The sequence below is a fragment of the Erinaceus europaeus genome, chromosome 1 (genome assembly GCF_950295315.1).
Source record: "Erinaceus europaeus chromosome 1, mEriEur2.1, whole genome shotgun sequence".
NCBI classification, from domain to species: Eukaryota; Metazoa; Chordata; class Mammalia; order Eulipotyphla; family Erinaceidae; genus Erinaceus; species Erinaceus europaeus.
The window spans coordinates 88,368,718-88,388,430 of record NC_080162.1 but is presented as its reverse complement, the minus strand read 5'-3'; the positions used below and the strand labels follow the sequence as shown (position 1 = coordinate 88,388,430).

Below are 19,713 nucleotides of genomic sequence, written 5' to 3'. Positions count from 1 at the left end.
CATGTTTAGACACACCCCTGCCCAGCCTGGACTCACATGGCTCTCACCTCAGCCACCTCGGGAACTGCCAGAGGACAGACCCCATGGGAGAAGGGGCTAGGGGAGGGCTCCCCCTGGCCACCCAAGGCTGAGAGCTCCCTGCATGGTCGGCACCCAGCCAGGTTCTCCTCACAGAGGCCTGCATGTTCTCGGCATGTTCTCCCACCGAGGTTCTTGACTAACCCCGCCCCAACCCCGACACCAGGGGCAAAGCTGCCACCCAACACGCCCAAGAGGCCGGACGCGGGTTTACCAAGCACAAGGGACAGGTTGCTGCTTCAACTTTTCAGAAGTTTTATTATAAAGAAACGTGAGAGAAGCACTCGGCACCATGACAGACATTTGCCAGGGCCAGGAAATAGCTGCAAACAATATTAAGAACTGAAACCCCCAAACGCCCACTTTTAAACCTCAACTCTGCTCTCAGGTTTTCTTTGAGGAACAGACAAAGGGCGTTACTGGCCATTTCCAACAGATGGACACATGGGGTGGGGTGGAAGGTGCTTTGCTTCTGAGTGTCTGGCTCTGGCTGTACAGACAATGAGAGGGGTTGGCAGCTGCTACTGTGCATGTCTCCCTTAAGATAAAACTTAAAAAAAATGTGCTAAGGGTCATATAAAATGCTTTTTTTCTTTTCTTTTTTACCTTAAAGGAAACTACTCCCCCCACCCACCCACAAAATAATCTTACAGAAGTCTTCAGCACGGTTCTAAAACACTTAGTCAACTACTTACACGGAGCCAACAGTTTAGAGGTTTCATAATCTTTTGTTCACACTGTAAAACCGTATCTGCACGACTGTGGCCGGGCAGGTCCCTGTCCCATGCATCTGAGGCTGGGTTTCTGTTGGTAAGCAACCCCTCGAGGGACGGCCCGTGGGTGCCTGGGTTGGGGCCTCACATCCAGAGTCCAGATATAGGGTATGGTGTGCAGGGTGAGGAGCGGGGGGCCACTGGAACCCTGGAGCAAGCGGGTCAGGGCAGAAGGTTCCTGCAGGTTCTTTGGGCTTGTGGTGGGCGGTGGGCTGCCTCTGCAGAGTCTGGTGGGAGGTTGAGGAAGAGACTCAGCCCAGGGGCTCTGGCGGGTCACTGCTCTCTCTTCTCTGGCACCCTGCTTCCTGCCAAGGTGTCCTGTCTGCTGTGGGTCCTTCAGGGCCTGAGCAGCACCCTTTCCCGCAAGTCTCAGGGAGGAGAGGGAGGCGGGATTAGGTGAGGTAGAGCGATTTATCCCGGGGCAGGAGGCTGCAGGGGGCAGGGGCAGAGAGGAGAGGCTGTCAGAGCCAAGAGGATCCTGCCCAAGTGCTGCTGTCTCCTCAGGCCTGCACACAGGGCTGAGTGCAGCAGCTCCCCTGCTCCCCAGGTCTATACCCCTTCTTGGAGCTGGCTGCCCTCTGAGGACAAAGGGGGACATGTGCTAGTCCCCCCCATGCCTCCCAAGTGTCTGCCAGCCCTCCTGGACCCCCAGCGGGGCCACCCATACTCAGCAGAGGGAGGAAGGTTGCACTATGTCCATCCTACATGAAGGCCTCTTCCAACACCACCACTGCTCCTGGGCCATTCCCCACCCCCATTTTTATGTGGTGTGGGGAGTGAACCCAGGCTGCACACCTGTGTGATGCTGCTGAATGTCCCCCCCCCCCCACTCCCAGGCTGATTATTTCACTCTTTTAGAAAGAGAGACAGACACAGAGAGAGCAGCTGAAAGAACACAGCACCATTCCACCACCCCAGGAGCTCCCTGTGGTTATGTCTTTGTGGTGCTGGGGCTTGAACTCTCGGCCTCACACATAGCAGGGTATGCGCTTACTTGGTGAGCTATCTACCTGTACTTCTAAGTCAATTTTTAATCTGTTCATATGTATATTTCAAACAGAATTTAAGGAGGGTAGTACCTCTTAGCAAAAAAAAAAAAAAAGGTCTGTATTTGTGAGGACATGGATAAAACTTGAAGGTGTTTTATGCTAAATGATGTAAATGAGACAGGCAAAGACAAACGAGTATAGTTATATTATGTAGAGTCTAAAACACAAAGTAAAACAAAGACTCATGATCCAGAGATAAGATGGGTAGCTGCCAGATCAAGTGGGTGGGTAGGATGCATGAAGTGGGTGTCGAGGTTCATGGTACACACTTCCAGTTATAAATTAACTAAGTTCTGGGGGTGTGACGTACAGCTTGGTGGCTACAGCTAGTCATACTGCGGTCAGACTTCACAGATGCTAAGAGCATAGTCCTGCACCAAATAAGGTATCTGGCTCATGATGGACCACATTGATGACAGTGGGCCCCAAACTCCTATTGCCAAGTGACATCACTGCATCCCCTGTCCCCCCCACCCTGCCCCCTCACCAGTACACTAGAGAAGCAATAAGTGGTCCTGGATGACCAGCCTCTCCTGAGATGATCAAGAAGGACTGTTTGGAAAGCAACAAGCCCTTGACAATGTTAGCACGACAATGAATTCGCCCAGTGCTGCATTTTCCAGGACAAATGCCCACTGTCAAGCAATGTGTGACTCCAGGTCTTAAGATATTCTTAGCACAAGGAAAAAAAACCAGAAAGCTGTGTTTGGTGATAGGTGTTAAACTAGACTTACTGTGGTGATCAATTTGCAATATCTCCAAAGTGTCCAACCATGTTGTACCCCTGAAATGAATATACCACTGCATGTTTATTATATCATAAGTGACTCACTGAATCAGGGTCCTGCCATGGTCGGAGCTCCACACAAGAGGAGAGGCCTGACATTCAGTGATGTCCTTTAAGGAACCCCCATCTACTCTGTACCCTGACCTCTGGGAGAGGAAGTTTGGGGCAGGGGTGTCTGGGAGGTGGGCAATTCCTGTGGGGAAGGGAGTCTTGCAGAGCTGGGTCTGCCCATCTCAACAAGGGCCAGGGCTCAGTCTGCTGGCTCAGTGGGAGGTCGGCAGTGAGGTGGGGCAGCTGGCATCCAGTGGCAGAGCTCACCCGCCTTCCAGGGCAGGGGTGGGGCTGTTTTTAGGCTTCCCAGGAAGCTGGGAGTGGGGCTGGCAGGCCAGCAAGTGGGCTCTGTCTACTCTATCTCCTCTTCTATGGTGTCTTAGAGGAGGTGTGGTGGCTGCCAGGAAGATTTCCTAGAGGAGGCACATGAGTTTAGGTCTGAAAGGCTAAGTGTACAAGTAGGGGTCAGGGGTGTGGGAGGGCAAAGCCAGGGAGACGCCAGGTGCAGGAGGGGGAGACTGGGCTGCTGCAGGGGGACGTGTGGTCCTTCTGTCAGAATGCTGACCCTGGGTGGCAGTGTCACTGTGGGCGCCTCTCCCAGGCCCCCTTCCTGTTCTCCCTGCAGCCCCAGAGAGCTGCCCTTGGCTGAATGGGACCTGCTTGGTCCAAGGGCTCTATCCTGGGGGTGGAGAGGACCAAGTCCTCACCTCCAGGTGGGCCCTGGTCTGGTGACCACACCCCAGAGCTGAAGCAGCTTAGGGCATGGCTGTGGCTGTCACAGGGAAAGACTTGAGGAAACACCAAAAAAGACGGAATGACAAAAAAGCTAATTAGAAATCGGGTCTCAGTCTCCCAGGTGAACCTTGGCACCAGACCAGCTAACACCTCCTGGAACCATTTGACTCTGAGCCTCTCTCAAAAGACTGAGCACTTAGTACCCCAGGCACCACCCCCTCCCCACACACACACACTGGGAAGTGGGTGGGGCAGACACCCACCTGCATGTGCTGACACCACACTCGCCGCTGGGGTAGCTGCTGTCCCAGTCTCCACTGCTCGTGGCTGTGGCCGGGCCAGGAGAGCGGGACCCTGAGCCACTGGGGAACTCAGAGAGATGAGGGAAGTCCTGCCAAGAGAGGAGGAAGAGGGGGAGGGAGAGGAAGGTGATCAGAGGTTTAGGGTATGTGTCTCAGGCAGGCTGGGGGAGACAGGCAGAGTGCCTGCAGCCCAAGCAAGTTTCCCGGCCTCTCTGCAGGGTCTGCTCCTCCGTGACCTAGCACAACACCTGCCAACACTTCAGGCCTTAGCTGAGTCAGGGCTGAAGGGACTGGGTCTAGGGCATTTTCTTTACTGAAACTCAGTTTTTCCAGTCTGTAAGTTTGGGCTGTCAGAATACTAGCCTCTAACAGTCCCTGTGGATAATCAGTTAGGAGACGCTACCAAGGCTTGGGGGGAGGGGGAGCCAAGGGTCAGGAATGATGTGGTGGAAGAAACAGTGGGCCCTGCTCCTTGGGTCAGAGAGCAGAAGTCAAACTCAGGACCTTGGGTTTGCAAGTTCAACTCATTATCCACCACACCACTTCCACCCAGAGAGCAGAAATCGAGGATTAGAGAAAAGGCCGAGAGCAGTCCATGAATCCGGCAAAACTCTCTGGCAACCTGTCAGCTGTCCACTGCAATGAGACGGGTACCTGACCCATTTCCCAGATGTGTAACTGAGGCTCAGAGAGGTTGAGTGGCCTGAACTGAGGTTGCACAGCTGCTCAGTGCTGGGGCTGGCCTCCGAAACCCCAAGCAGCCTGCCCAATTCATGGGGCTCCTGGATAGGCTCACCTGTGGCCCTGGAGGTGAGGGGCTCATAGCCAGCTGCACCTGGAGTGCCATAGCAGCGGGCAGGACAGGAGGCTGGGGGGCTGGCGACATGCTCACAGGGGGGCTAAGGAGGGCTCCCTGTGCATGGGGAGGCAGTGGCAGCTGCTGGTGCAGTGGAGGGCTGAGGGGGAAGGAGGGCGGCGGGGATGCACTGAGGCCTGGCAGCAGGGACTTGGAGCCCAGTGTCCGGGCGAGGCTGGCGGAAGAGGCCCCAGCGCGAAAGGCCTGCAGGTCTGATGGCGTCAGGAATGAGGCCAGGCCTGGCATGGCGTACATCGGCTGCTTGGGTGGGAGCATCTTCGCCGGCGGGTTGGCCTGAACGCTCTTGGAATCAGTCTGGTCTGGAGAACTCTGGAAAGAGACAGACTCCTGTCAGTGTGGCAAAGACAGATAAGCCACAAACAGGACCATGAGACTAACTGGGTTCAGTGACCCTCCTGACAAGACTCCTGGCTGACTCTAGGCCCGGGGGATTCGGGGGGAGCTGTGGCCTAGCAGGACATACACCAGGGTGCTTAGTACACTTACTTAACTCTGACCATCCAACCATGTCCAGTTTTCCTTTTTATTTTATTTGCCAGGACAGAGAGAAATTGAGAGGAGTGGGGGAGAGAGGGAGAGAGAGAGAAAAAAAAAAAACACCTGTAGACCCGCTTCTCCACTTGTGAAGGGTGCCCCCTGCAGGTGGGGAGCGGGGGCTTAAACTTCAGTCCTCGTGCATGGTACTACATGCACTCAACCAAGTGAGCCAAACCCTGGCCCCCCACCCACTTCCAGCTTTTATCCCCAGGTACTCCCGTGCCCATTGGGCACCTTGCTCCTCAGCCTGGCCAGAGAGGCTGGCAGCGCCAGCGGGACCATCCTGTGATGCTCCTCCCTGGCCTCTGTGTCTATTTTGTTGTGAGGTGCATTCATTTCTGGGGCTCATCACCTGCATGACAAACACCACTGCTCCAGTAGCTGCCCCCCTTCTCTTTCTTCTTTTTGATAGAGGGTAAGAAAGAGAGAGACATAAAAAGGGAAAGAGAGAGGAAGGTAGAGAGAAGGAGAGATACGTCCAGCACTGTTCCCTTGCTCATGTGTCTTCCCCCTGCATGTGGGAACTGGGCTCTATGTGTTTTTCTTATTGTTTTGTTTACTCCTTTTTATGAGAATACTCGAAACTTTACATTAGGCTCAACCTGACGCTGTTGACTGGCTACGGAAGAAGGGCAAATGCTAGAAGAAGAATGAGAATACTGCTCAGTTCTGGCATATGGTAGTTCTGGGGATTAAACCCGGGACTTCAGAGCCTCAGGCATGAAAGTCCTTTTCATTAACCATTATGCTACCTCCCCTCACCTCTATTTTTTTTTACTTGCTGTTTCCTGCACTTGGAAAACACTCTTTGCTTGACCCTTTATGGCCTAACCCAGATGCCATGCTCTCTGTAACAGCTTCCAGGATAACACCCCTAGTCCCCATTAGAACTAGACACTCACAACAAGTGAGTCTCCAGCAGGACTAATGTTGACAAAGCAGGCAGCACAGTTGGAAGTAAAGGTTAAGTCTGACAAACTGGGGTTGACTCCTAGTGTAGCCACTCAATAAAATGGATTATTTCAGGTAAGCTACTCAACCCATCTGCAAAAGCCCTTCCATCCCTCCCTTCCTTTACCAAGAATTCCCTGCTCTGGGCTGACTTTTTCAGAGAGAGAGGGAGGGAGGGAGGGAAAAAGAGAGAGAGAGAGAGAGGGAGAGGAGGAAGAGGAGGAAGAGGAGAAGAAGCAGAAGAAGGAGAAGGAGGGGGAGTGGGAGGGGGAGGGGGAAGGAGGAGAGAAAAGTGGAGAAAGGAGAGTTAGATAGAGAGAGAGCAACCACAGCACTGAAGCTCCTCCCTGTGCAGTGGGGGCTGGGAGGTTGAACCCAGGTCATGAACACGACAATGTGACAGATGAGGCACCTTCTCAGATGAGCTATCTTGCCAGTCCCAAAGTGCTGGTTTTTTTTTTTTTATTAATTAACTGATTATTATTGGATAGAGACAGAGAGAAATTAAGAAGGGGGGAGATAGACAGGGAAAGAGACCGAGAGACACCTGCAGTTCTGCTTCACCACTTGTGAAGCTTCCTTCCCGCAGGTGGGGACCAGGGGCTTGAACCTGAGTCCTTTTTCAATGTAATGTGTGTGCTTAACCAGGTATGCCACTGACCTAGCCTCCAGTGCTGGGTTCTTGGTGGAATAATGAAGTGAAATGAAATTCACAAAAGATTCAAAAGGTCAATAGACATACGAAAAAAATGTTCCAAATCATTAATTGTTAGAGAAATGCGAATAAAGACAACAATGAGATAACACTTCACTCCTGTGACAATGTCACACATCAGAAAAGGTAGCAACGGGGAGTTGGGTGGTAGCACAGTGGGTTAAGCTCAGGTGGTGTGAAGCACAAGGACCGGTGTGAGGATCCCAGTTCCAGCCCCTGGCTCCCCACCTGCAGGGGAGTCGATTCACAGGTGGTGAAGCAGGTCTGCAGGTGTCTATCTTTCTCTCCCCCTCTCTGCCTTTCCCTCCTCTCTCCATTTCTCTCTGTCATAACAATGACATAAATAATAACAACAATAATAACTACAACAATAAAAAAACAAGGGCAAAAAAGGGAAAATAAATAAATATTAAAAAAAAAAGAAAAGGGTAGCAACAACAAATGCTGGAGAGGTTGTGGGGACAAAGGAACCCTCCTGCACTGCTGGTGGGAATGTCAATTGGTCCAACTCCTGTGGAGAGCAGTCTGAAGAACTCTCAGAAGGCTAGACATGGACCTACCCTATGATCCTGCAATTCCTCTCCTGGGCAAATATCCTAAGGAATCAAACACACTCATCCAAAAAGATTTGTGCATACCTGTGTTCATAGCAGCACAATTTATAATAGCCAAAACCTGGAAGCAACCCAGGTGTCCAACAACAGATGAGTGGCTGAGTAAGTTGTGGTAAACAAGCATAATAAATACTACTCAGCTATTAAGAATGATGAATTCACCTTCTTCACCTCATCCTGGATGGAACTTGAAGAAAGCACATTAAGTGAGATAAGCTAGGAAGAGAAGGATGAATATGGGATGATCTCACATACAGACAGTAGTTGAGAAATAAGAACATAAGGGAAACACAGAGCAGAACTTGGACTGGGTTTGGTGTATTGCACCAAAGTAAAGGACTCTGCGGGGGGATGGCTTTCAGGTCCTGGTGCATGATGGTGGAGAAGGACCTAGGCTGCTATTATTATTAGAGTACTTTGCAGAAAACTGAGAAATTTTACACATGTACCAACTATATTTACTGTAAACCATTAATCCCCCCAATAAAAAAAAGAAATAAAATGAAATGCATGGGTGTATTCTATCAAAGTAAAAGACTCTGGGGTGAGTAGGTGGGTGGGAGAGTTCAGGTCTTGGAACAGGATGGCAGAGGATCTAGTGGGGGTTGTATTATTATGTGGAAAACTGAGAAATGTTATGCATGTACAAACTATTGTATTCCCCGTCAAGTGTAAAACATTAGTCCCACAATAAAAAAAGAAAAAGAAAAGAAATGAAATGCATGTGAGTGCCCAGCATGAACTTGGCCCACAGTGGGTGCTGTGGAGAGGTGCACACAGGACCCTCACTCATCCTTGCCCCACTGATAGAGCTGACAACTCCTGTGAGCCTCAGTGCTTACTCTGCCCCACCAGAGGTGCTGCTTTAACAGGACTGTGCCCAGAGATCCCAGCTGTTACCTTAGAGACGAGGCTGGCCCTGTACGCAGCTAGAGCCTTCAGATATTCCTTCTTTGCAGCTTCAGTCTTCCTCTTGTAGGCCTGAAAGATCCAAGACATGGCAACACTGGGAAGGTTTCAGAGGAGAAGCGAAGCAGGGGCCTGGGGTGGGAAGGAGCCAGGCATGGAGGTGAGGGTCATGGTGGTGGGATCAGTGGATGAGTCTGTCACCACTCTGGGAGCACTGCACTGGGAGTGAGGAAACCTGTCTACATCCCAGTTCTCAAGCTACATCCCTTAGTTCTTGTGTGTCTTGGGCCACACACTTTATTACCTGGGGTCTCCAGGTCACATCACAACTGACAAGGTCCCTTGAAGACTCCTTTTCGGGCCCAACATAGAGTAGATTTCACTTTCATTCTGTCTTTCTTACACTAGAAAGTAATTTTTTATTGCAATTCACTGTTCTTCAAATGAGCATGTGTAAGATGAACCACATCTACCTTATATATGGGATAAACAAAATATGGCTTTAAAAAGATGGTTTAAATGATCCAGTTTAGAAATGTGAGTTATTTTCTCTGTTGTGAGGCTTACCAAAATGAGACATTTTCAGAATAAAAATGGTGATTTCATCATTTTCAGCCCATCTTGGATGGAGCTTGAAGAAATCATGTTAAGTTTAATAAGTCAGAAACAGAAGGATGAATATGGGGTGATCTCATTCACAGCAGAAGTTGAAAAACAAGGTCAGAAGAGAAAACACTAAGCAGAACTTGGACTGGAGTTGCTGTATTGCACCAAAGTAAAAGACTCTGGGGGAGGGGGAAGTTCAGGTCCTGAAACAGGATGGCAGAGGACCTAGTGGGGGTTGTACTGTTGTGTGAAAAACTGAGAAATGTTATGCATGTACAAACTATTGTATTTACTACTGACTATAAAAAATTAATCCCCCAGTAAAGAAATTTAAAAAATTAGAAATATATATGTGTGTATACATGAAATGAGGAGAAAACTGTGACAAAAATCTTCATTTGTAAAAGCTATATGTATATGTGTGAGAGATGATTAGAACTGATAACACAGCTAGGTGGATAGTTAACAAAATAAATGAACAAACTAAATAGCTCCCTTGGATAGCATACTGTTTTGCCATGTGTGTAACCCAGGCTTAAGCCTGGCAGCTGCCACACTGAAGGAAGTTTTATGGTTTTTTTCACTCTGACTCTATTGAAAAACAAAAGAAAACAAATGAATCAGAATGGCTACATCACGAGTGAACGCAGTTAGAAAATAGAACTAGAGGGGACTTAGCACCCTGTTTGCAGATGGACAAACTGAGCCCAGTAAGACTTCTGCAAGAGTCTGTAGCTGTAGGTGCTAAGCCTGGCTGCAGATCTTCAAAGTCTGCCATTCATTCTAGGGCCTTGACATCATAGGGAGCAGCCCAGAAAGAGAAGGAGACTCACCTGTTTCTGCTCCTCTCCCAGACTGTCCCACATGGAGGCCACAATTTTGGAGACATCTCCAAAGGTGGCACTGGGATTCTGACCCTTGATGGCAGCCTGAGTGTCTCTGAAGAAAAGCGCATAGGCTGACACAGGCTTCTGCGGCTCATTGGGGTCCTTCTTCTTCTTCTTCTTTGGGTTCTTGGCCTTTTTCCCTGGGTCAGCAGAGGGTCTCTTCTCTCCTGAGATCTGCCCAAGTGAGAGAAATCATAAAACCATAGAAGCCAAGGGCCTCTTGCCAAAAGTGGCCCAACCCTGCCTCTTGCTTCAACTTCTGCTTGTCCAGTCTGTTCACTGAGCTCCATCACTGCACCTCAGGACATACTGTCAGGCTAACAACATCCTGGGTGGGAGAGGCAATGGAAGCTCCAAGGTCCTAGGTTCAGTCCCAAGTATCACCATAAGCAAGAGCTGAGCAGTGCTCTGGTAAAGTACATACACACACCTGGAGACATGGCAGCAGCCCTGGGTTTTGTGTCCTACTCATTACTGGCAATCAGCATGATGGCAAAATTGATTTAAAGGTACTCAAGAGAAAGAGAAACTAATGTCCTCCAGAGCAGTAAGACTATCTATCCCCTTTGGAGCTTTCAATCTGTTTCTACTGGACAGAAGTCATTTGCATCTCTATAGGGATAAATTAATTCTCCTGGTAATCAGACAGAAATCGTTCATTCACTTCTCTGCCACTTTTATCTCAAGTTAACATCCACCCTGACGGAGTGTAAAATCCCCTAATCAAAACAAAGCTACATTCTCGCAGAGAATCAGATAATTCTTGAATGAACTTATTAGACCCTGCTGTGAGGTGCCACTGAAAGAATGATGTTCAGTCACCGTGTGTGTGTGTGTGTGTGTGTGTGTGTGTGTGTGTGTGTGTGTGTGTGTGTATGCGCACTTTATCAGAGCACTGCTCAGCTCTTGCTTATGGTAATACTGGGGATTAAACCTAAGACCTTGGAGCTTCAGGTGTGAAAGTCTTTAGCAGAACCACTTTGCCATCTCCCCAGCTCGGGTTTTGTTTGTTTGTTTGTTTGTTTGCCTCCAGGGTTATTGCTGGAGGCAAACAAATTGTTGGTGTGCTGCCTGCACTACGAATCCATTGCTCCTGGAGGCTAATTTTTCCATTCTGTTGCCCTTGTTGTTGTGCTTGTTGTAGTTGTTATTGTTGTCATAGCTGTTGTTGTTGTTGGATAGGACAGAGAGAAATAGAGAGAGGAGGGGAAGACAGAGGGGGAGAGAAAGACAGACAACCACAGACCTGCTTCACCGCTTGAGAAGCGACTCTCCTGCAGGTGGGGAGCTGGGGGCTCGAACCGGGATCGCTGGCCTTTGCGCTTTGCGCCATGTGTGCTTTACCTGTTGTGCTACTGACTGACTCCCCGGGTTTTGTTTTTGGAAATTTTTTTTCCAGATTTTTAACAGCTTTCCCCTCCTATAAATTACAAATATAAATTATCCAGTATCTCCCACCACATGTCAACTGAGTCAAGTGGTTCAGTCCCTTGATGATGTTGTTGGGTGGCAATGAGGTTAATTTGACTGTCATTGGTGTGGACTCACTCTGGACACCTGAGGACTGGAGCAGTCATCCTTCAGGCTCCTAGCTTTCTGACTCTGGGCTTACAGGATGAGGTGTGTGGAATGTTTACAACAGATCTTACTGGGCCACTGGCAGACCCTCAGGCCAGGACTTTGCTTAAAGGTCCTGATCTACAGTGAAAGTCAAGGTTCTAAGCACTTTGAAAATAGAAGTGACATCAAGAATTGACAAGGTGACCATGGGGCCAATGGACAGAACCATCAGAGGCACGGTGCGAGGTACTCTGTAGCAAGGTTGACTCCTCCTCAGTCTTTTTCTTCTTCATCTTTTTTTTTTTTTTTGCATCCATCCAACTCCAAGTCTCAGTTCCATCAGTATCATGGATGGGGGGGGGGGCGCTCCAACAGGGTAAAGGGTGCAGATGTACCCAATGACTGCTGAAAAGCACATTGCTAAGGGCAACCACTTAGATATGGATCCCGGTTCTGTGACTCTGGACAAATGGCTTTAACTACTCTGTTTTCCCACCAGCCAACTGGATATGGTAACTGCACCGATGAGCATGCCATGGATGAGCATATGTGCCATGCCTTCAAACAGCGTCTGCCCCAAAGAAGTGTTTGCTAGAGGGGCTGGGTGGTGGCACACCTGGTTGAGTGCACATGTCTCAATGCACAAGGACCCAGGTTCGAGTCCCCGGTCCCCACCTGCAGGGGGAAAGCTTTGCGAGTAGTGAAGCAGTGTTGCAGGTGTCTCTCTGCTTCTCTTCCACTCTGTTCCCCCCTTCCCTCTTGATTTCTGGCTGTCTCCATCCAATAAATAAATAAATAAAGATAATAAATTTTTTTTAAAAAAAAGTATTTGCTAGACAGATGTGATAAACCCTGGCCTACAGTACAGAGCCAGCTATCTTGAGGGTGAAGCTGGACCATGATCCAGAGGTGCCACCCTAGCCCAGGGGGTGAGGGTATCTGTTAGATGGTGTGGGCACCATGGTCACTGCCCCACAACTCTGCAGGGCCACTATGTGGGAAAGAGTGAGAGGTCCTTATAAGGAGGAGTCAGAGCAGGTCTACAGGAGGCTGGAGCTGGGGGCCAGATAATGACCACTAGCTGGGAGCTCCCAGACAATACTCCCCCACTGAACTCCCTGAGTATCTGCTTCCCCACTCCTATAAGACCAGATGCTGTAACCAAGAAGAGATCTAAGCTGATGCAGAGAAAGGGTAGGGGCCTGGACATCTGTGTGTCATATACTTGGACTAGCCCTAGATACACAGATGCGGGGGCAGCATGTCCCAAGGGGGGCATTTAAATATTTTGAAAAGATTTCCATTGGGCTGGGCGGTGCTGCACCTGGTTAAGTGCACATTTTACCATATGCAAGGACCCGGGTTTGAGCCCCCACACCCCACCTGTAGGGGGGACACTTCACGGAGCAGTGAAGCAGGTCTACAGGTGTCTCCCTCTCTCTTACTCTCAATTTCTCTCTGTCCTATCCAATAAAGTAGAAAAAAAAAAAAGGAAAGACTGGCCGCTGGGTGTGGTAGATTGATTCATAGTGCTAGCACTGAGCCCTAGTGGTAAATCTAATGGCAATAAAAATAATTTATTAATGAGAGAGGTAGGAGGAAAGAACCAGAGCACAGCTTGGGTACATGATCTGCCAGGGATCAAACTTAGAACTTCATGTTTGAGAGCCCAATCCTTCATCCACTGTGCCACCTCCCAGACAGCACTGGGGGCATTTTAATGTCTTGTGTTATATGACGCTCAGTGCTGCCCAGAGGTGTCCTCTGCTGGGTCACACACATTTTTGTCCAACTATTTCTTCCCAAATGGCTGATGTGGCCATAAAGTGTGACCCTTGCCCATGTCATCAGTGTCCCTAAAAGACCCAATGGCCACTTGGCAGCAAGACTTCACCACACTGTCCCAGAACTATCTCACCCATCCCTTCATAGTTGCTGCTGCTGCTGCTTCACACTCACAGGGGAGATTTAAGGCCACAGGCGCATGGCGGGGCGAAGCTCGCCAAGGGAGCTCAGCAAATTTAGCAGCTGAAATAGATGTCCCCAGACCCCAGGAGGGTGGCGACTTCATGGAGCACGTGTCTCAGCTCCATTCCTGTTCTTCTTGCTGGTTCTCTCCCTCCTCCCTCCCAGCTCTGCTCTTAGAAGTCACACTCTCTTGGTCTTTTCTAGAGGCAGGTGACAGGAGGGCACCTAAGGCCTCTTGAGTCTGTGTCTCCACCCCACATACCTTGAAATGTGCTTCTGACTCCTCCTCCTGAGTTGAGCTGGAGGGAGAGGGTGTGGCTGATTTGCTCCCTGGGGGCGATGGGGAGCTGTGGGCAATGCTGCTTCGGATGCCCATCTGAGAAATGAGCTGGGACTGACTGAGGGCACTCATGTGGCTAGCCAGCATCGCCGGGCGGCTCAGCAGAGGCCCTGGCCGGCCCGAGTCATAGGCAGCAACCTCCGAGTGGATCATCTCCTGGATCTAGGAGAGGAGGACAGAGTGTGTCAGAAAGGATCCGCCTTGCCATCATCACAGTTGCATTCTCGGGACACAGAAGAGGGGCATGTGGATGGGAATGGGGGCTCCACTCTCACTTCTCCATGGGCCCCCCAGAGGTGAGCATGTCTTCTTCTCTGACCCACAAATGATTCAGTGTATCTCTGTGTGTTGGGGGGTGGGTGTGGGCTATAGGTCTTTGACACCCTAAGGCTCCATGATGACTCCTTATGCTTCTGCTGATAGTCACCCTGGGAAGATGGTTGGCAGCTTAGCCCTTGCCAGAGATCTCAGTCCAGCTGTGAATGGGCCATTCTGGAGACTGAGTCTTCCCTCCTGGAACATGTACTGACATGCAGCATGAGAGCAAAAAGCACAGGAATTGGGAGCTGACTGTGTTATGAATCCTGATTCTGCCACTTCTATGATGGATGCGTTTGGCTAAGTTAAGCCTCTTTGTGCCTCAGACTCTTCATATGAAAAATGTGAATAATGGGGGCCTATCAGGAGCACGCCAGGTAAATCCATAAAGACCTGGGTTCAAGTCCCTGGCCCCCACCTGCAGGGCAGGGGGTGAGGAAAAGCTTCACAGTCAGTGAAACAGTACTGCAGGCCTCTTTCTCTGTTCCTATTTACTCCTTCCCTCTCAATTTCTCTCTAAATCTGTCCTAAATATAAGTAGTAAAAACAGAAGAATGTGAATAACAATTAAGCCAGCCTTCAAGGAATGTTGAAAGTTCAACGTGTTTGTATTAGTAAGCCCTCTATTCTGTAAGGGTTTCCTATACAAATCAACAGCTTTCTAATTAACTGCCCCATGGTTATTTTTGGAACATAAGTTACTGATTATTATGCACAGGCATTTCTCATTCCAAAAATACATTTAAAATAGTGTGTCCTTTGCACTTAAACATTATGTTTATACACACTGTTGCATGCTCTTATAACTTTTCATTTTTTCTGCACCCATGGTATTTTCCTAGTCCAATAGCTAATGCTTAATGTTTTCCTTTTCCTCTTTGCTTATTAAGCAAACTTATAGACTTGTTTTATTATATGGCATAGTTTTTTTCTCAAGAGAATCCAATCTCAAATTTATCACTTCTACTCCTTTGTTTTCCCATTACTTAGTATCTGATTTTATCTCTATTAATCACTTCTTCTGAATTTTAAAGATGTATTGCTCTTTCTTGACCCTCAGTTTTGAGTCACACTTTCATTTATTAAAATTTTGTTTAGAGATCTGACTTTATGAAATGAGCCATTATTCATTTGTTGGGCTGCATCCATTTATAGCAAGAAGAGAAGGGCTGAGCTTTACTTCCGCTTTATGTTTCTAACCACCACTGAGGTGACAGAACTCCTCAGCTACTACTTTCAACTATATGAGAAGATTCACCGTTTTCAGCCGATCTTGGATGGACCTTGAAAAAATCATGTTGAGTGAAATAAGTCAGAAACAGAAGGATGAATATGGGATGATCTCACTCTCAGGCTGAAGTTGAAAAACAAGATTAGAAAAGAAAACACAAGTCGAACCTGAACTGGAGTTGACGTATTGCACCAAAGTAAAAGACTCTGGGGTGGGTGGGTGGGTGGGGAGAATACAGGTCCATGAAAGATGATGAATGACATAGTGGGGGTTGTATTGTTAAATGGGAATCTGGGGAATGTTATGCATGTAAAAACTATTGTATTTACTGTTGAATGTAAAACATTAATTCCCCAATAAAGAAATTAAAAAAAAAAAAAAAGAAAGATGGGAGGAGAGAGAGAAAGAACCAGACATCACTCTGGTACATGTGCTGCCGGGGATTGAACTCAGGACCTCATGTTTGAGAGTCTGATGCTTTATCCACTGCGCCACCTCCTGTACCACAACTACTTTCAACTTTAAAAGTGTGCTTAGCACTAAGAAATCTCCTCTGACTGGGACAAAAAACAAAAAAACAAAACATCAGCATCTTTTTTTTAGTATTGTTCATGTATATGTATACTTATTATTTTTATTTCCTTTTTACTTTTCTCTCTGATCCAAGAGTTACTTAGAAAACTTGGGGAGTTGGGCGGTAGTGCAGCGGGTTAAGCGCACGTGGCGCGAAAGGCAAGGACTGGTATCAGGATCCCAGTTCGAGCCCCCGGCTCCCCACCTGCAGGGGAATTGCTTCACAGTTGGTGAAGCAGGTCTGCAGGTGTCTATCTTTCTCTCCCCCTTTCTGTATTCCCCTCCTCTCTCCATTTCTCTCTGTCCTATCTAACAATGATGACATCAGTAACGACAATAATAACTACAATAAAACAACAAAGGCAACAAAAAGGAAAAAAAAGAAAGAAAGAAAGAGAGAGAGAAAGAAAGAAAGAAAGAAAGAAAGAAAGAAAGAAAGAAAGAAAGAAAGAAAGAAAGAAAAAACTTTTCAGGGATAAGAGATAGTTCAGTGGTCGGGTGGTAGCATAGCAGGTTAAGCGCACATGGCGCAAACTGCAAGGACCGGAGTAAGGATCCCAGTTCCAGCCCCCCAGCTCCCCACCTCCAGGGGTATTGTTTTACAAGTGGTGAAGCAGGTCTGAAGGTGTCTATCTTTCTCTCCCCCTCTGTCTTCCCTTCCTCTCTTGATTTTCTCTGTCCTATCCAACAACAACGACAGTGACAACAACAATAACAACAACAATGATAAACAACAAGGGCAACAAAAGGGAAAAATAGCCTCCAGGAGCAGTGAGTTCGTAGTGCAGGCACTGAACCCCACCTATAATCCTGGAGGCAAAAAAAAGAGATCGAGAGTGCACGAGAGAGAGTGAGCTAGTTTAATAGGCAGAGCACAGGCGCGGCCATGGATCCCAGTTCCTGTCCCAGCAACACAATGTGAGCACAGTACACAGCATCAGGGAAGCTCCACGAGCCGCGGAGCTGTGCTGTGGTGTCTCTCCTTCGCACTCTTTTCTTTCTTCCTCTCTCTTTTTCTGTCTGAAATGAAAAATGAAAAAAAAAAATCACTTAGGAGCAGTGGAATCTTGTATTGGTCCCAGTGTGTGTGTGTGTGTGTGTGGGGGGGGAGGCTAAGTTTTGAGATTTCTTAGAAACTGATTTTTTGTTTGTTTCCATTGTTACTAATTTCTAATAACAAAAATGGTAAAATAATGTGGCCTATAAAATATACTTTAGAGAATTTATATAGGTTCCTTGGCACCAAAGAAGTTTGAATTTTATATATATCCCATAGCATTTAAAGACAAGGGTTATGTTGTATTTGCAGATTTACATACTTATTATTACGTTAATAATTTTGATTCCTTTCTTACTTTTTTCTTTTTTTCCTCTAGGGTTATTGCTGGGGCTCAATACTTGCACTATGAATCCACTGCTCCTGGTGGCCATCTTTTTTTTTTTTTTTTTTCCGTTGTTGCTGTTCTTGTTCTTGGGTAGGACAGAGAGAAGTTGAGAGAGGAGGGGAAGACAGAGAGGAGGCGAGAAAGGTAGACACCTGCAGATCTGCTTCACTGCATGCAAAGCAACCCCCTTGCAGGTGGGGAGGCAGGGTCTTGAACCAGGATCCTTGTATCAGTCCCTGTGCTTCACTCTGTGTGTTTAACCTGGTGTGCTACTGCCTGGCCCCCTTTTCTTACTTTTTGGCTTGTCTAGGTTAGCTGTACTTTTTCTGTTTCCTAGGCTGGGGGTATATGGATCAGCTGGCCAACATCCAAGTCCATCAGAGAAGCAATTATAGAAGCCAGATCTTCCACCTTCTGCACTCCATGAAGAATTTTGGTCCATGCTCCCAAAGGGTAGATGTTAGGGGAAGATGACCAGAGGGTTCTGAACTTCCAATTCCATCAGGACACGAAGAGGGAAAAAAAAAGTGGGGGGAGGACACTCAGAAGTAGTAGGTGTGACTTAGAAAGGAAGAGAAGTCAGAACTATAGGAAAAAAAATGGGCAAATATGGATAAATAAAGATAGATATAGAAATAATAGTCAACCCATATCTGTGATCTTGGGAGAACTACTTCAGCTTCCAATGGGGGGAATGGGGACACAGAACTCTGATGGTGGGAAAGTGGAATATTACCCCTGTTATCTTCTAATTGTGTAAATCAATATTAAATCACCGATAAAAATTCATTTTCTTGTTTCCACCAAATGTTTATCATTTAAAGGGTGTTTTTTTTGAGGGGGGCTTGATGTTGGTTTTTATTGCAAAAAAGAAAAATGACAATTTATTTTCACTACAGATTTGAGTTTTAATAATATTATAAAGTGTCTCATTTTTTTGTCTTGAACTCAGTTGAGTTAGTGGCAGATCATGTGTCTGAACTGCTATCTTTATCTGTATATATATTTGAATTTTTTTTGTTAAAAACATCTTCATTCTGGGAGTCAGGCAGTAGTGCAGTGAGTTAAGCGCAGGTGGCACCAAGCACAAAGACCGGCGTAAGGATCCCGGTTCGAGCCCCCCGGCTCCCCACCTACAGGGGAGTCACTTCACAGGTGGTGAAGCAGGTCTGCAGGTGTCTGTCTTTCTCTCCCCTCCTCTCTCCATTTCTCTCTGTCCTATCCAACAACGACGACAACAATACTAACTACAACAATAAAACAGCAAGGGCAACTAAAGGGAAAATAAATGATTAAAAAATCTCTTAAAAAAATCTTCATTCCTAAGTAACTTCTTCCACATCTATATTTTTTGGGATAGATACCAGCTTTATCCAGATTTTAACACTAATAGCATTTAGATGGTATATTATCATATTTTCAACCTACTCTGATACTTTAATAGTTAAACTTTCATTTGTAGTATTGTGAAAAGCACATTGCTTTTAAAATATCTCATTCCCAAAAGTGTATATATTTTGCCCCCTGAAAAGGCTTCCATATATGAAGCTTTTTTAAAGAAAATTAATTTATTTTAATGAGAGGCTTCTGTGATGCAATGAATGGACTTTGAGAGTATTATGCTAAAAGGTGAAATAAGTCTGATAGGGAAAGACAAACACTGTGTGTTTTTATTCACATGTGGTTTCTGAAAAAAAGCCAAACTCAAGGAAGTAGAGTAAAACTCTGTGGGGAAATAGATGAAGGTAGTCAAAGGGAATAGACTTTCAGCTCTATGAGGAGTAAGTTCAGTGCACTGAGCATACAGTGTGGTGACTACAATTAGCATTGCTGCATAAACTTGGAAGTTAAGAGAGCATGTTAAAAGTAATCACACACAGATAATTATATGAGCGGATGAAAGTGTTCCCAGTTGTTATGATTAGTTTATGTTTTTTCATTAAATAACATAATAATCATTTTACATTTGCATTAAGTTTCATAACCATGATTATGACATTACTTAGACATTAACACTTGGCTTGGCTATTTCCACTGCTCACACCTCTGCTTTTTAATCACATGCTTCCTTTCTCACACTTTATCCATTTTCATTCATTTCTTAATCAGTTATACTCCTGCTTAAGTAATTTTTTTATTCCAAGGTTTCTTTGAAATAAAAAAAAATCTTCCTGATGCTATTTTTGTATGTAAACTCTGTTTATCTGATTCGGTCTTGTATGTGCAAGCTCTTTTGACCTGAATACTTTCCACTTACTTCACATAAGCGGTATTTTCTACCATTATTTCTTTGATTGTTGACTCTTTTCTCTTGTATACTTCTCCCAGAATTTCCCACTAAACACATGTTGAATCATGAGGATTTGTTATCTTTTCAGTCAGGATTATGAATTCTTTAACATCTTCCTTGGAATTTTTGGACAAAATCATAAGCTTGTGTGCTTGCTTATTTAAATATCCCCAGCAA

General features: G+C 46.8%; 1 protein-coding gene across 3 annotated transcripts in view; it reads right to left on the bottom strand.

Moving 5' to 3' along the window:
• Window positions 1-309: 309 nt before the first annotated feature.
• TOX2 (TOX high mobility group box family member 2) overlaps window positions 310-19,713 on the bottom strand; it is a 178,099-nt gene continuing 158,695 nt past the window's right edge. For all 3 annotated transcript variants that reach the window (XM_060190362.1, XM_060190369.1, XM_060190355.1), the window contains 6 exons: window positions 13,662-13,901; window positions 9,818-10,045; window positions 8,370-8,450; window positions 4,572-4,961; window positions 3,737-3,864; window positions 310-1,280 (listed from right to left, as the gene is read on the bottom strand). In XM_060190362.1, coding sequence (XP_060046345.1) covers window positions 1,244-1,280; window positions 3,737-3,864; window positions 4,572-4,961; window positions 8,370-8,450; window positions 9,818-10,045; window positions 13,662-13,901 — 1,104 coding nt within the window. In that variant the 3' untranslated portion in view covers window positions 310-1,243. The remainder of the gene's footprint in view (window positions 1,281-3,736; window positions 3,865-4,571; window positions 4,962-8,369; window positions 8,451-9,817; window positions 10,046-13,661; window positions 13,902-19,713) is intronic.